Below are 15557 nucleotides of genomic sequence, written 5' to 3' on the forward strand. Positions count from 1 at the left end.
TTTCTTTCTTTCTTTCCGGATTACTGCAATTTTCCTTCTTTTGGGAATTTTCTGATCTCAGAACCAAATTCAGACTTTGTGGGGAGAGGGTGGAGCAGAAAAGTTCCATCCCAATTCTTTCTTGGCGTACGCTCTTTTCTCCCTTTTTCGTTTGATTGGATTCGAGAAACGGGTGATGGACTTGCAAGTTTCAACCCTAAATTGATTTTGTCTAAATTAGTTGATTTGGTTGTCTAAGATAACTTTTTTTTTAATTATTTTTTTGGGTTTCAAGTTCATCTTAAAAATTGAAAGGATTGGGCTGCGGAAATTATAGTTTAACTTTTTTGAATGAAGTGTTTTTTTTTTCTGAAAATTGATTATAAGCAAGAGATGATAAAGCTTTTGTGAAGTTTTGGGTCTGTTTTGAGTAGATAAGTGCAAAATTTAATTTGGAAATTCGGTTTTAATTGCCGAATTTGCAAAAATCATTGTTCATCTCTCATCCATTTCTCTTCGCTCATCTTTGTTGTTCGTCGATCTCTCGAAAGTCGATCTCTCTATGGTGAGTTCCCAGTGCCCCCTCGATTAATTTTTATTTGTTTGCAATAATTTCGCGATGATGTTTGTAATGTGAACTCACATAAACTCTTGCGTTTAAACAATGACTGATTTTCGAGCTAAGAACGAGATTCGTAATAACATTTGCACAGTTCTGCTGCTGAACAACCAAGGCTGGTTAGGGGACTTTTCTCATTGAATGCTCGTGCCGAAACTGAATTACATCGATCCTTTTGTGGAACGGAGTTTGGTCGAATGAACGAATCTCTTTTTTTTAAAAAAAAAAATGGGACCGAATTAACCGATTTTGATTTTAATTTGGTTGGGTTTTGATCGGTTTTGCAAAAATTTTGGTCGGTTTGGTTCAGTTATTCTAAATTAGGTTCGGTCGATGACCCATATAAAAGTTTTTCTCATAAATGAATCATTATTCTTTTATTTCCCTAGGCTTGAATGGATTATGTTTGTTGTTTAGTACTTCAAAGCAATTTTTTTTAAAAAAAATGGATAGACTAGGATGGGCTCTTTTAGGAAGGCCACGATAATTTTTCTTACAGCTCGAATGTGATTCGAGTTAGTAATCCAATCGCCACACCATATCTCCTTGGTGCTAGCATTCAACAATCTTGTGGGTGACGTTTTGGGTTTTGTGGTTAGATACGGTTCTCATTTTTAGTTACCGTTTTTTTAGAATTCAGTGTTCGATTTCATGTGATATATTTTGTTTCTTTCTCACCTCAGCTCTTCTAGTTTCTGATTATTAACTGTTGTCTGTAGATGGCTATGTCACTTGAAGAAAGTTTGAATAGATTTAAGAAGCAACAAGAGAAATGTCAGTCATCCCTTGTCAACATTGCGGCTAAAGCAGGATCATCTAAAACAACTTCATCGAAAGTCATATCCTCAGGTTCATCATCTTCAGCGAATGCCAAGTCTCCTGCACTTCCAGTTAAATTCTCAAATGACACAGAACGACTTCAACATATAAACAGCATAAGGAAAGCTCCTGTGGGGGCTCAAATAAAACGAGTCATTGATTTGCTCTTTGAGGTACTGGAACCTCTTGTCCTCTGGGTTTTATGTTTTTTCAGAGAGAAATCCAAGTTCTATGTGTTTATGTATCTGTTCTTCTCGTTGAAATTGTTGTGCAGCCTTGCTATTTTGTTCTAGTCCTTTTTAATGACTTGATGTCATTGACAGTCATTCTGTTTTTGGTATAACTAATAGAAAGGTTGGCCTATTGTGGATTAACCATCCATCTAGCATACTTATATTGATTGGCAGAATGAGAGCTGATTTTTTTTTTTCTGGACCAAAGATGATGCTCTTTTCATTTAATCTCTTTTATGATTCTACTTGTATGGGTTGAACTCTTTACTAAATTTAGTGATTATATGTTTTTCAAGTTGTAACTTTTATGAATGGCGCCTTATCTATGTTGCCTGTTTTGTAAGGTACTTAAGGCAGGTTTACACCAATCTGGACTGTTCTTGCCCAGTTTGTCCTTTTTACCATATGATTGAGAATTCTCCTTAATGCAGTTACTACTCAATGCACTAACAGTAATTATTAGCTGAGTGTTGCCTGATTTGTTAATTTATTCGTCTCAGACTAGGCAACCCTTCACACCTGAACAAATAAATGAAGCATGCTATGTTGATTTGAATGCAAACAAGGCTGTCTTTGACAGTTTGAGGAACAATCCGAAAGTGAGCTATGATGGGAAGCGATTCTCCTACAAGGTAGCTTTACTCTTTGCATAGCTCACCAGCCAAACTCGTTGGAGATTAGTTCATTGTTCCTGGTCAATCAGATATGTCGACTAATTAATTTTTGAAATATTTTTTTGCAGTCCAAGCATGCTCTGAAAGATAAGAACCAACTTCTTGTCTTAGTTCGGAAATTTCCGGAGGGTATTGCAGTTATTGATCTCAAGGATTCCTACCCTGCAGTCATGGAAGACTTACAGGTGGTCGGCCATCTTCAATATCTGTCAAATTTCAATGTTTTTTTAATGCCATATTCTCTCGTCACTATAACCTATGACTATGAGAATGATCCACTGATCCATTCTTATTTAGGCCTTGAAAGCTTCAGGCCAAATATGGTTGCTATCAAACTTCGACTCACAAGAGGACATAGCCTATCCGAATGATCCAAGAGCGGTTATTAAAGTAGATGATGAGTTGAAACAATTGTTTCGTGGAATTGAACTTCCACGTGATATGATCGACATTGAAAAGGATCTTCAGAAGAATGGGATGAAACCTGCAACAAACACTGCTAAGCGTAGAGCCATGGCGCAGGTCCATGGTATTGTTCCCAAACCTAAAACAAAGAAGAAAAAGCACGAAATCAGCAAGAGGACAAAACTCACCAATTCTCATCTTCCTGAACTCTTCAAAAAGCTCATCGTCCCGGGTTCTTGATACCAGATTCAACTCTAGGATTCATACTATGTCCATGTTAATGTGTGGGGGACGTTCTAATCGCTGTTTTGATTGTTTTCTCATGGATGATCCATCAAAATACTTCATTTTTCTAATCCATTTTTGAATTTACCTGTAACTACTATATGTGGAGAAGCGCAAGACGTTAGCTGAACTTTGTTGTATTTCAAGAAACTGTTGAGATTTACAATGGCTAAACCTTGTGATGAATCTTGGCTGTATATTTTATCACTCTTATCAAGCGACTAATGTGTTATTGTTAGTAGTTATATGATATATCAGGTGAGATTTTGATCGATATGTGACTTTTACTAGATCCACAAAATATGTTAAACAAAGTCTAGAGACAAGACTTTGTTTATCATTTATTTCGAATATGCCTTTAAAAAATATTAATAAAAGATTTAATAGTTCATGAGACACTCTGAACGATTTTAATCAGGAAATTGATGAGCAAACATATACTCAAATATATTTGGTTCGATCATTTCGACTATGAATCAAATATCAAGTTCTATTTGATTTGTTAATCATTGATTTGTCTCTAGTCAATAAATAGTTTGTAAGTGAGTATCTTCGTATCCAATATTCATAATTGATACATTTATATTTTCGCGTGACAATAATTGAATTTACGATTAAAAAAACCATTGAAGGGTAAGCTGAACCAGAAAATTTCACACTACCTGTACAGGCATTGTCCTAATAGTGCATAAAACATTGTCCAAAAAGTTGGTTGAACCAGAAAATTTCAAAGCACTGCTTTAAATTAATACATCTAAATGTAAAAATTTATCGATATATGTAAGGTTCACTGAAAAAATAATTGAAATCTACACCTTAGATGTTGATTGGGACAGTATCACGTAGATCTAATTTACCAATTGAACCTTGCATTTGCTGCGCATATCTATATATATAGAAGGGTAAACTGGTAAATTTCATAGCCCTACTCGGCGGCAATGCTTTGCCACTTCCATTTGAATGGCCGTTTTATGAAGTCCACCCGTTTATTTATTCTTCTATAAAGTGACCACAAATTACATCCTCCACACACACACACAGAGTAGATATGCAAGTTTTCGCTCCTTGCGCCCTTCTCAACCGAAGCTGGCTCCGACATGGCTCTCGCTCGAATACCCTAGAGATTTCCAGAAAATCTGCTGGTGTAATGATGACCAAAAATTGGATCTTTGGCGGCAAGATATCTGACTTTATTCTCCGTTTGATTTCATCTTTTTCGCGGTTTTTGGTGCACAATTTTGTGTGTAATACTATTTGAAATTGTGTTATCAGAATCATTATTGGTTGGTTCGCGAGGTAATTTGCGGAAGGAGGACAGGCTGGCTGTAATTGCTGCCATTGAAGAAGGAAATTTGGGCATCAATACACTGAGAAAAAGGTACCCAATTTGGTCATCCTTTGTTTTTAGGATAAATTTCACAGCTTTGTCTTGTATGCAGGTTTTTATGGATTAATTATAATTAATGCTGTAACATGTGACACCAAGTGGTCGGCCGCAAGAAATTCGAAATTTTGTTTACTATTATTTTAAAATTTTAATTCTCGTCCCCATTTTCATTAATAAGTAGCCCCACTTCATCGGTCTTTCCTCACTCCAAAGAAATTCGTGTAGCACTGGTGTATTTTGAAAACCATGGTAACATACATGGGTTAATTTTACAAATAAACTATCGTTGGAGTTTTTGGGCTGAACTGAAGCTTTATGAAAGTATTATGGTTTGTCAGTAGTGAAAACTGTGTGTGCAACTTCGCTAAGGTTGTCATATTGAATGCTGACCTCACTAGGTCAGATATGATCCCTGCTCAAACTGCTGCTGTTATGAATTTGATGCTTCTTTTAGACAAAGTTTTTATGCAATAAAACATGATAAAAATTACACATCCTTGGCACTGATGTATGTTGGTTGTTATCTTGTTAAACTTAAGTACCTCTATGACATCGTGGAATTGAATATTATTTTTGGAATCTTTTTAATATTTTTTTCTGATAAGATAAGAAGATAAATTAATTAATAAAATTAAATTATAAAGTCTTTTGTATCATTCTAGTGATTAGCCTTTATCTCAGATTTGTTCATAAAACAGGTTTCTAAGTAAGCTATTTTGAGATGACTTAAATAACATTAGATAACGGTGTCCATAACTTAGAACTATTGCTGATTAAACAGGTGACCAACATCTTTGTAGAATGTCTGGGTTCCCTTTCACTTCCTCGAAGTGAGGACAGCCAGGTCTTCTCCTTTGGCATGCACATATTTCTGCTCAAATGTGTGGGATGCTTAACTCAGAACCGATCTATACATAAGAGTATCATAAACTTAAGAAACTGCGTGTTCACGTAGTGATACAAGATGTTTCCCACTTTTTGCAGAAAAGTTGTTGAACATATATGCTTACTCAAAGCAAAAGAAGATTTATCTGAAGAGCAAGAGAAAGACATGTTGGATTATCTATATACGACACAATATCAAATGCGAGGAATTGTTGCTATATCATTAGGTGATCTTTAAATGCTCAATAGAAGATTAAAAGTTGTATACATTTCTGCTAATTCTTCATCTTTATTTCATCCATTGTCATAGTTTAACTCGGAAAAACTTCTGCTTTGAAATTCGCTTTCTTATCATAACCGTCACTTTTATGTTCCATGTGATCAAGGTGCCTAATTTGTTCAGAACAAAGAGGGCTGCCAATGGTCTTCAATGAAACATTTTCATTTAACCTTTGTAGTGCCTTCATAGTAGTAGAATGATATTGATGAACCCAAGTTCTTCAGAGATTACATCAAATTTCTGTTGTTAAACTTTTGATTCATTTTCTTTGCCATTGTTTAGTACTATTTCGAACTTCTGCTGATCATACTATTTGCCAATGTATCTCATTATAAGCAGATGCATTATTATGTATGATCCATATTTATTTACCACGGGCACATACTGGATGATTTGATGTATTATGGTGTGTATCTCTAACGTATCAACTGGACACCTTTTATTCCTGTAGGACGCATTTCTGATCAAAATCCTGAACAATATACCCATGCCATCTTCATGCGTTTCCAAACTAAAGATGACCTCACCAAGTTCTATCAGAACCCTTTTTATGTTGGAGTTCTCAAAGAACATGTGATGCCTTACTGCCATGTATGCTCTGACATGTAATCACCAATATCTTAGTTCATTTGTTTTTTTAACCTTGTAGCATAGAAATATCTTTATGTTTCTCTTATTTGAAGGTTTTTTTTTAAGTTGCAGCGGGTTGTCAATTTGGATTATGAATCTGAAGTAGAAGATGATATCCTGCCAATTTTTCGGAAAGGAGAGGTTGGAATCACCAGTTACATTCGTATCTTGCAAAAATAAGATTAGAATGCTCAGATTCTTAATTAGATACCCAAACCAATCCTCGTGATTCGATTTCAATTACATAAATGAAACGGTTATCTTAAGGTTTTTCGTGGCTTTTTATGGCAGGAGTTTAACTATGGCGTTGAACTCATCCTTCTTGTTGCATTTATGAGCAGTTCCTTGGGTGAGTTAGTGGAAGATGCATTGACTTCTTTGACAAAGCTGACACTGGAGTTTCCTTCTTTGATTGTTCAAGCTACGAAAGGTGTGATTTAAAGTGTTTTGAGCTCATTCAGTTTACCCTCATGATCGCTCAATTCACTTGAGTTGACTCATATTGCAATTTCCTACATTGATTTATTGTTGCAAGTTATCATTGATATTGTGCCTAAAGCTGCATCTTTACGATGCTGCAATTGTGTTTCATTCAGGTCCAAGTTTGGATTTAAGCAATACAATTTATACTCACGGGGTAGTAATACGATTTCGATCATGTGAGATTTGTCTTTTCCAAAATGTATCATTACAGGAAATTTTATTTGGTGCATTATGGAATCCTAACTGTTGGTTATTTGACCAGCTGAAGCTTTCAATATGTTCATCAACAGTTCAGATTACAATAATGTAAGGAACCTTATTATTTACCTATTTTTACATATATTTAATAATTTAAAACTTTTCCCCAAAATTTCTTGAATTTCCACTGGATGTTTCAAATGATTTCATAGAGTAGTTGACTTGGTTCTGTGAATTGTGCTGTCTGCCTTCCATTCGTTTTCATAATATATGGCTCTCCCATGAATTTATTATTCTGGCTTGTCTATATTGCATATCAACTTCGAGCAAAGTTTACAGAAAGGTGAGGTAGTATTTAGGAGCATCAAGCATGATCTTTTTTCAAATAATTCTTGGTGTGTGATATAAAAAGAAAAAATAAAATAACCGACAACTCCGTTGCTTCTTCTCTTGTCATCAATTATTCAACTACAAAGATAATGCTCTTATAAGAATACTAATGATATGATTCTTATTGGTTGAACACAAAAAAACAGATGTGGAAATCTAAATTTCAACCCATCATACAGAAGGCTCTGTATATCAATTTTTCAGTGGACCCTGTTGGCTCAGAGCTTATGTAGCCAGGTCTGCCTTTCAATGATCTCTTCATTCATGTTCAAATCAATTTCCTGAATAAGAAGGACGGCATCTAAGTCACATCTCATCAAATATTTGCTTATAACATGTGGAGTAATTCTCCTTTTCAGGCAACAATAACTTGTGAAGAATGAGGATTATTTTTCCCTGACATTTTCCGAATTTGAATGGAGTAACTGTGTAAACAGATTAACAATGGGGAGAGTTGGATACTGTTTCCTCCGCCCCTTTAATCAGATGTAAGTCTTCTTGGTGCATGGCCTTCTTGTGTTGCTTTGCAACCGTCCGCCTATTCTGCTGATCTGTAGTTTCTTGGGGTCGTTATACTTATACTCTGAGGTATAGGATGGAGAAACTATGTGCATTCAATCATGTCAACAAATTCACTTATTCTTGAATCGGGGAAGAAAGGATTCGTTGTACAGAATCAATCTCAAATTTAAAAATTGGAAATTCCTATTGCACATGATAGCATTGTTTCTTTAATCCTCTTTTGAAATGGTCCATTTTATGAAATTTGCAACTTTTTGTGTAGTTTGCACGCCGTGTTTATTGACATGTATGTTGGTTGTGGACATGAAGGATAAATTGATATCCAGAAGGTTATCTGTGGCATGAAGAGAGACAACAGAGTCGATTGATCTCCCTTCCACTTTTTAAAGATTAAAAAATCTCAAAAGTTTTGTTTGTTTTTGTAAAAATTGAAGCTTTTTTCATCTTGAAAAATCATTTATTAAGTTTTTTTTTCAAAAGAGGATGAAATTCTATATTTTAGGTGCAATAAAAAAAAATAACTCTATATTTTTTTTAAAGAGAAGCTGAAACCGAAGTTCTGAAAATGACATGTTTGGAATCTATTTTGTGAAGTAATTTTTCACAACAATTCCAATTTCTTTGTGCAAACATATTATTTTTATTTTTTGCAAAAAAATATTGTCATATAATTTCACTGTCCACTTGTACTCACCGCTTTCATTAATTTTCTTTCACAACATCATTGGATTCTTCATATCGCCGGCCTTTTGGAGTTTTCATAGAAAAGACACTGAACAGTGTCAATTCTATTATTATTTAAGTAATCAATTTCTTAATGATAAGTGCTGCAGAAAATATGGCCCGCCGTACAGCCTATTCCTTGTATAAAACAAATATTTAATTAAATTGTAGACTCAGCCACACACATTACTTACTGTTTGTTTGACTTCTTTATTATCATCAGCTTCTGTGCTCTCATTTCACATAATTTTTTTTTTTCTAAATCAGAAACTAAGCTACTATTATTGCTTCTTTATTATAGTTTGATGCATTACTTTTGGCACATTATACTTCCTTTCCCACTTACTTCTAATTAACTTATTCTTCAATCTTGACCAGCACTTATATCTATATATAGAGAGAGAGATAAAGAACCCTACTTACTCTTGCATAAAATAAAATGCTGTTAACTTCAACTACTATTAACATTCAATATTCTATAACCGTCTTCAGTTTTTTCACGGATAGGATCGAATTGTTGTAGCAAGGATTGAAAGATTTGGTATTTTGAGAATTTCTTATTATATACAAGAAAACAATAGCTGTTGTATGAATTCAATGATTTAAATAATATTCGACTATATCTTTCTTACATGATATGTAACAGTTTTTTCTTCTATATTATTTACATACACAAGAAAAAAAAAATGGAAAACAAGACTGGCAGGCAAGAGACTGTAGTAGTACTGCACATCAACTGCAAAACTCTCCTAGTCTGATCGAAGAAATTTGTCCGACCGACCTAAGATAACAGCTATAAAATGGCCTTAAGGTAGTGTTTGCGAGCGTGAAATTTTGTTAAGAAAAAGCTCAAAAGTGCTTTGCAAAAGCTCTCGCGAACACTATCTAAGTGTAGTTTAAAGGATAAAACTCACAAATACTTTGTCTATCCTGCCCGGCTCTGACTCTGTGAAGTCTCCTGTGTTATGCAAGAACCAAGAAACCAATCAGTTGTGTAGAGGATTTGGTCCCCCTGGAGTTTCGCGATTCGACGCTCGATATATGGATTCATCCTCTTCTGTTCTTGATCCCTTGGGGGCTTGTACAGATGAATACCAAGAAGATTTAGACTGAAATGTGGATACGGCCCTCGATTTGTCGAATAATCTGTCGATATCTCGAGTGCTCGAAATCGAACCGACGGTGAGCATGATCAGGATCAGCAGCAAGAGGGTATGGGGAGATTGGAATTTCATTAGTTTTGTTCAAATTTTGTGAAGATGTGGAGTAGTAGAGAAAAAGGAGGTGTTGGGGGATGGCTGGAATTAGTTATATGACAAAATGCTGGCCGAATGTAAGCATTAATATGGCACCAATTCAACATGTTGGCCCCTCTTATTTCCGTGCTAACACATGTAATACAACCACGAGACTGTTATAATTGGGTCTTGAATCCAAACCTCGATTTAAAAACTGAAACATGGTGTCAGATAAACTATAAGTCATCGACGAGGGTTTCAATTTTTGCAATTGACTATACAGCCCCCGTTTTCTACTATGAAATTCCTCATTTTATTGTTTTTGATTTTATATATACGGCCCCTTTTTCTTGAGCCATGTCAGTTTCAATATTACACCAGAGTTGAGCTGCGTTGGAGATGAATAGCTATCTTATCAGATATCTTCCCGATTTACAATATATTTTTTAAAAAATTTAATACATTTTGGATTATGTGAATCATTAATAATAAAAATTATTTTAGATAATTTTATACTGCATAATGCCTCTAATATAGTGGAAAATAACCATTTTTACAGCTTAATTTTAAATATATACAAATCTTAGTTATTATATAGTAGATATATAAATCAAGAGAACAAAATTATTTACATTAGAGAGTTTTCATATGTGGAAGGTATTTCGGTCAACGGACCTTAGAAAGCATAGAAGAGATAATTTTTTTAAAAAATAAAATAAAAAAAATTCTGATTTGATAATAATTTTAGATTTTAGCATCACAATACAATTTTTTTTAAAAAAAATTACAATGTAAAAATACTTTTATTAATATTTGAATGTGACAATTTGTTATTATTGAGGTTTGACTAATGACAATTTGGAATCATTCGTTTTTTTTATCCATTTGATTCTTAAATATGTATTACGTAATTTTGTGAATAATTGCTTATGTTAATGACGAAAGCTTCATGTGCCGACATGCAGCAGCAATTGCTGAACATGATTTTAGGGGATTTGTAACAAAATTAATAATAATAAAATTATTATTATTATTATTATTATTATTATTATTATTATTATTATTATTATTATTATTATTATTATTATTATTATTAAGGTTTTCATAATAAATTTGAATTTGAAAAATAGACCGGCAAGACAAATTATACGTCTTCATAGACAATATATCGTTATCGCACATTAGATTGAAAAGTGACAATTATATACATGTTGAATAAATAAAATGAAAATTCACCATGAAATATTTTTTTTAATAAAAAGAAATTACCAAAACACTCATCAGGTCAAAAACTAATTATTTTTTCCCTGAATTGCACTTGAGTGATGTGATGGAAATATAAAAGAGTACATGCAATACTCACTATGTTATAATATGAAATAAAGTTTCATAAATCAATCATTTTATCAAAATTTTATCCATATATTTTTAAAATATATATATTCTTTCGAGGAAATGAAAATAAATAAATTGATTTTTATTACCTTCTATATTTTTAGCTAAGTAGCGTGCATGGAATTCAAAACTAATATCTTCATCTTAAAAAATAACATATTCAATCACACGTCATATATTTTTCAAAAACGAAAACGATGAAATTCAAACTTTGCTTTGAAATGATATTTTATGCTTTAGCCTATCGAACCGCTGATTCTCTATGTCTTACCTCGATATTTCAATAATTATATCAAATTACTATTTACAAGTCTATTATATATATTTATCGCGTATTGGAGAAGACGAGAAATCAGACAAAGTTCTTGATTTTATTTTTATTTTTTGACATTAAGGTCGTCGTTTTCATATAACTATTCTACATTATATATTGTCTAGCTTAGTGTCGTCAAATTCAAATAAAATAGAATCTGAAATTTGACTTCATTTCAATTTGGTGCAAGAATTTAATGATTACATACAACATAAATTTTATAACTACCGCAACTTGTACGCGATATCCGTAAATTTTTTCTTATACACAATTTTTGTTTGACGTTAATAAGTTTTCATGTTATTTCGAAGACATATTGAAAAGTTTAGATTAGAATAAAAAATATATTTAGTAATTTAGAAACTCTAAAAATTATATAAAGTATGATAAACAATAATGGATAAGTGGTAATATATTGTCGGATAGGAGTGCAATCGAGCCGAGCCGAGTATCAAACTACTCGAACTAGACCTCGAGCTCGACTCATATTTGACTACTCGAACTAGAGCTCGAGCTCGATCGAGTAATTAATTTCGTACTCGAGCTCGACTATAGTTTAAGTTACTCGAACTCGAGCTCGAAAAATAAATAAACAAATAAAAATAATATATGAATAAATAAATAAATAAAATATTATTTATATAATATATATATATGATGATTGAAACGACCCTAACTCTCTAATATAAATAAATATGCGAATTTTTTTTTTAATATACTTACTAAGTAAAAATATGTACATACATGCCCATATATATATGCACAGAATAAATAGATTTAAAAATAATAAACTAAATAAAAATGCAACCTTTAATAAATTGAATATCTGAGTCAATCATTTAATAAAATATTGACATAAGAAAAAACAAATAAAAATTGCATGCACTGAAAATATTCAAGTAAAATATCTCATACTGTCAACCACTGAATATAAATAAATAAATGTATAACATGCTAAAATATTCAAAACATGCATAAAGACTCAGATGACTATCACGGTCACGGGGTCACTGCATGTCCGCTCATATGTCCTCGCCGCCGGTGGATACCACATCCTCCTCTACGTACTCACCTGCACCATACCAGTGTAGTGAGCCTAGAGGCCCAACATGCTAACATAACAAGGGTTTAAAATAATTTAAATCACTTTAATACTAATACATTCATATACATGAATGAGCATGCTTAAAAATATCATGACATAACATAACTTAAATTAACTTAAATATCATAATCATACATAATACATAAACATTGTTGAGCAAATTATTTTCTAACATCGCATGGTTCTATCCATAGTGTAACCTTAAATCATGCATTAAATACTGATCAGCGTGAAAACCAACGTACGTGGCGGTGACGAATCACCTCTTAAATTGGCAGTAAACTGCCCTTCAATAGTTCACATATAGGAACGAATCCCCCTCAAATTGTCACACTACTTCAACTTTCAACATAAAAATTATTTTTTTTTTTGCTCAACTTTAAACATTAAATCATGCATAAAAATTATTTCATGAATGCATGTACTTAAATAAAATGTGTGTCCTTCATATATATTTAATTTAATTTTTATACTAACATATAAATACTAAAATAACATTCATGCATAAAATAATTAAATATATATTTAGGACACATTCAATTTCTCATGGTTTGTACTGAACTGCTGGCCCTAACACTCAGGCCCATTTTCTTAAATTCTGGCCCACTATCACTGAGACTGGCCCATTAACATACTTAAGCCCAATAATTAATTATTTCAAGCCCACTTAATTAATTAAAGCCCATTAACAAACTTAAATGTAGCTCATTAATTTAATTAATCTAATTAGCCCAATAAAACACTTAAATTTAATAATTAACTTAAAATTAAAAATACCCGAGCCAAATTAACTTAACCCGGACCCGAACCCAACTAACTTAATCCGTGACCCACGGACTTGACCCGGACCACTAACCCGACCCGGAACCCACCTGAAACCCTAGGACTCGTCGCCCTATTCCCGTCTCGGCTGCGGCCGTGAGCAGCAGCTACTCCTTGGCTGCTGCCGGCCTGCTCCGGCCGCCCCTGGCCGGAGCGCCGCCGCCCAAACGTAGCCCACGTCTGGTCGGACCTAACCTGCACCAGCCCCATGCAGCCTGGACCCCCATCACCGAACCTCCTTCTCCAAAACCCTAAACCTGCGCACTCCTGGAACCCGATCGACCTAGCTTGCTTCCTGGGCTCTTTTGGCTCGAACCACTCGAGCCACTCGAGTCCCGACCACCCTCACACCACCTAGGAATCCTTGGCCAGCAGTTAGACGCACCCATGGCTTAAAATCGTGAGCATGATTCCACAAAACATGAATAAAGTGCATACATCAAACCAATTTCGATTATTTTCTGAAAGTCCTTGAATAAACTGATGTATACACACACACACACACACATGAACACTGATATAGTACAATAAAACGAAAGGAAACATGCCTTGCACCGATAAAAGAAGAGGTAGGAGCGTGTAGAACGAATCCGGGACGACGAGCAACCTTGAAACTTCGAAAAAAAATCGGATATGGAGCCTTGGAGATTTCTGATCGATGAAGAAGATGAAGGAGAGGGGGAGATGTCGGCTGAGGGCTTGGAGGCGTGAGGGTTGGGTAGGTTTAGGGTAAGGTTTTAATTATAAAAAATAGGTTTTTAGGATAATAAAATATTAATAGGGATTTTTAAATATAAAATATATAACTTAAAAACTCTAAATAAGAAGTAAAATTTGATAACTAAAATTAAAATCCCGAAATATTAATTAAGAGAATTTTAAAAATACTAAAAAGTCATTATTTTGGCTTATTTTGAATAAAAACAGACTCCTAAAATTATATAAAATTAAATACTAAAAATATTGAGGAAATAAAACTCAAAATAATATTTTTGGGCTCTAAAAAGACTCATAAAATAATTTGGATATAAAGTTTTCATCTCGTCCGTCCACGGTCCCGTCTACGCGATCAAAAACAATTAATTTCCATAAATCGTGAAAATCACTAATTATGGGTTAAATGCTTAAAAATAACTTAAAACATGCACAAAACATTTCACATAATTATTTAACCCATAAATCTAAAATTTTAAATAAATAAATTTCCTAATTATGCATGCGAATTTACGTATTTAAAAATACCGGGTGTTACAATTCTCCCCCCCTTAAATTGGATTTCGTCCTCGAAATTAAAGTACTTACCCGAACAACTCCGGGTAGCGAGTCCTCATATCTGCCTCGGTCTCCCAAGTAGCTTCCTCCTCCGAGTGATTCAGCCACTGGACTCTGACCATCGGTATAACCCGTGTCCTCAATCTGCGCTCCTCCCTAGCCAAGATCCGTATAGGCCTCTCCTCAAATGCTAACTCCGGTGTCAACTGAAGAGGCTCAAAATCCAACACATGTGACGGGTTCGAGATGTATCTCCGAACCATGGATACATGGAATACATTGTGCACTGCCGCTAGCCCTGGTGGTAGAGCTAAACGGTAGGCCAATGTGCCAACTCTCTCCAAGATCTCGAATGGCCCTATATATCTCGGATTAAGCTTGCCTCTCCGACCAAATCGCACTACTCCCTTCATAGGTGACACCTTCAGGAATACGTGATCACCTACAGCGAACTCCAAATCTCGTCGTCGAGTATCTGCATAACTCTTCTGACGACTCTGAGCAGTCCTCATGCGATCCCGAATCTGTGTCACAATATCAGCTGTCTGCTGCACAATCTCAGGTCCAAGTAAAATCCTTTCACCGACCTCATCCCAATGCACAGGAGATCTGCACCTCCTCCCGTACAATGCTGCATAAGAAGCCATACCTATAGACGACTGAAAACTGTTGTTATAGGTAAACTCCACTAATGGCAGTCTAGTCTCCCACGAGCCCTGAAAGTCGATGACATAAGCTCTCAGTAGATCCTCGAGAACCTGAATCACTCTCTCGGACTGACCATCTGTCTGGGGATGGAACGTTGTACTGAACAAAAGTCTAGTCCCCAATGCAGTGTGCAAACTCCTCCAAAACGCAGACGTAAATCTCGGATCTCTGTCTGATACTATCGACACTGGT

General features: G+C 34.4%; 2 protein-coding genes across 5 annotated transcripts; both read left to right on the forward strand.

The window, feature by feature from the left end:
* The first annotated feature begins 10 nt into the window (after window positions 1–10).
* On the forward strand, window positions 11–3180 carry LOC140873714 (uncharacterized). Of its 2 annotated transcripts, none has more exons than XM_073276935.1 (5): window positions 11–126; window positions 1318–1590; window positions 2151–2282; window positions 2393–2509; window positions 2622–3180. In XM_073276935.1, exons 2-5 carry the CDS (start codon window positions 1318–1320, stop codon window positions 2967–2969), a joined length of 870 nt encoding a protein of 289 aa, XP_073133036.1. In that variant the 5' UTR covers window positions 11–126; the 3' UTR covers window positions 2970–3180. The 2 variants fall into 2 exon arrangements, with proteins under 2 accessions (XP_073133036.1, XP_073133035.1); XM_073276934.1 differs by having other exon boundaries at window positions 14–544.
* Window positions 3181–4045: 865 nt separating this feature from the next.
* On the forward strand, window positions 4046–9910 carry LOC140873732 (uncharacterized). Of its 3 annotated transcripts, XR_012148091.1 has the most exons (11): window positions 4046–4189; window positions 4287–4392; window positions 5386–5513; window positions 6018–6171; window positions 6250–6337; window positions 6488–6626; window positions 6793–6855; window positions 6942–6985; window positions 7414–7504; window positions 7627–7755; window positions 9190–9910. XR_012148091.1 is itself a non-coding variant. In XM_073276965.1 (10 exons), the coding sequence occupies exons 1-9, from the start codon at window positions 4063–4065 to the stop codon at window positions 7498–7500; spliced, it is 936 nt and encodes a 311-aa protein (XP_073133066.1). In that variant the 5' UTR covers window positions 4046–4062; the 3' UTR covers window positions 7501–7504; window positions 7627–9166. The 3 variants fall into 3 exon arrangements, 2 of the variants coding, with proteins under 2 accessions (XP_073133066.1, XP_073133067.1); XM_073276965.1 differs by lacking the exon at window positions 9190–9910 and having other exon boundaries at window positions 7627–9166; XM_073276966.1 differs by lacking the exon at window positions 9190–9910 and having other exon boundaries at window positions 6018–6157; window positions 6269–6337; window positions 7627–9164.
* The last annotated feature ends 5647 nt before the right edge of the window (window positions 9911–15557 follow it).

This window comes from Henckelia pumila, unplaced genomic scaffold (assembly GCF_033568475.1).
Source record: "Henckelia pumila isolate YLH828 unplaced genomic scaffold, ASM3356847v2 CTG_80:::fragment_1, whole genome shotgun sequence".
Classification (NCBI taxonomy): Eukaryota; Viridiplantae; Streptophyta; class Magnoliopsida; order Lamiales; family Gesneriaceae; genus Henckelia; species Henckelia pumila.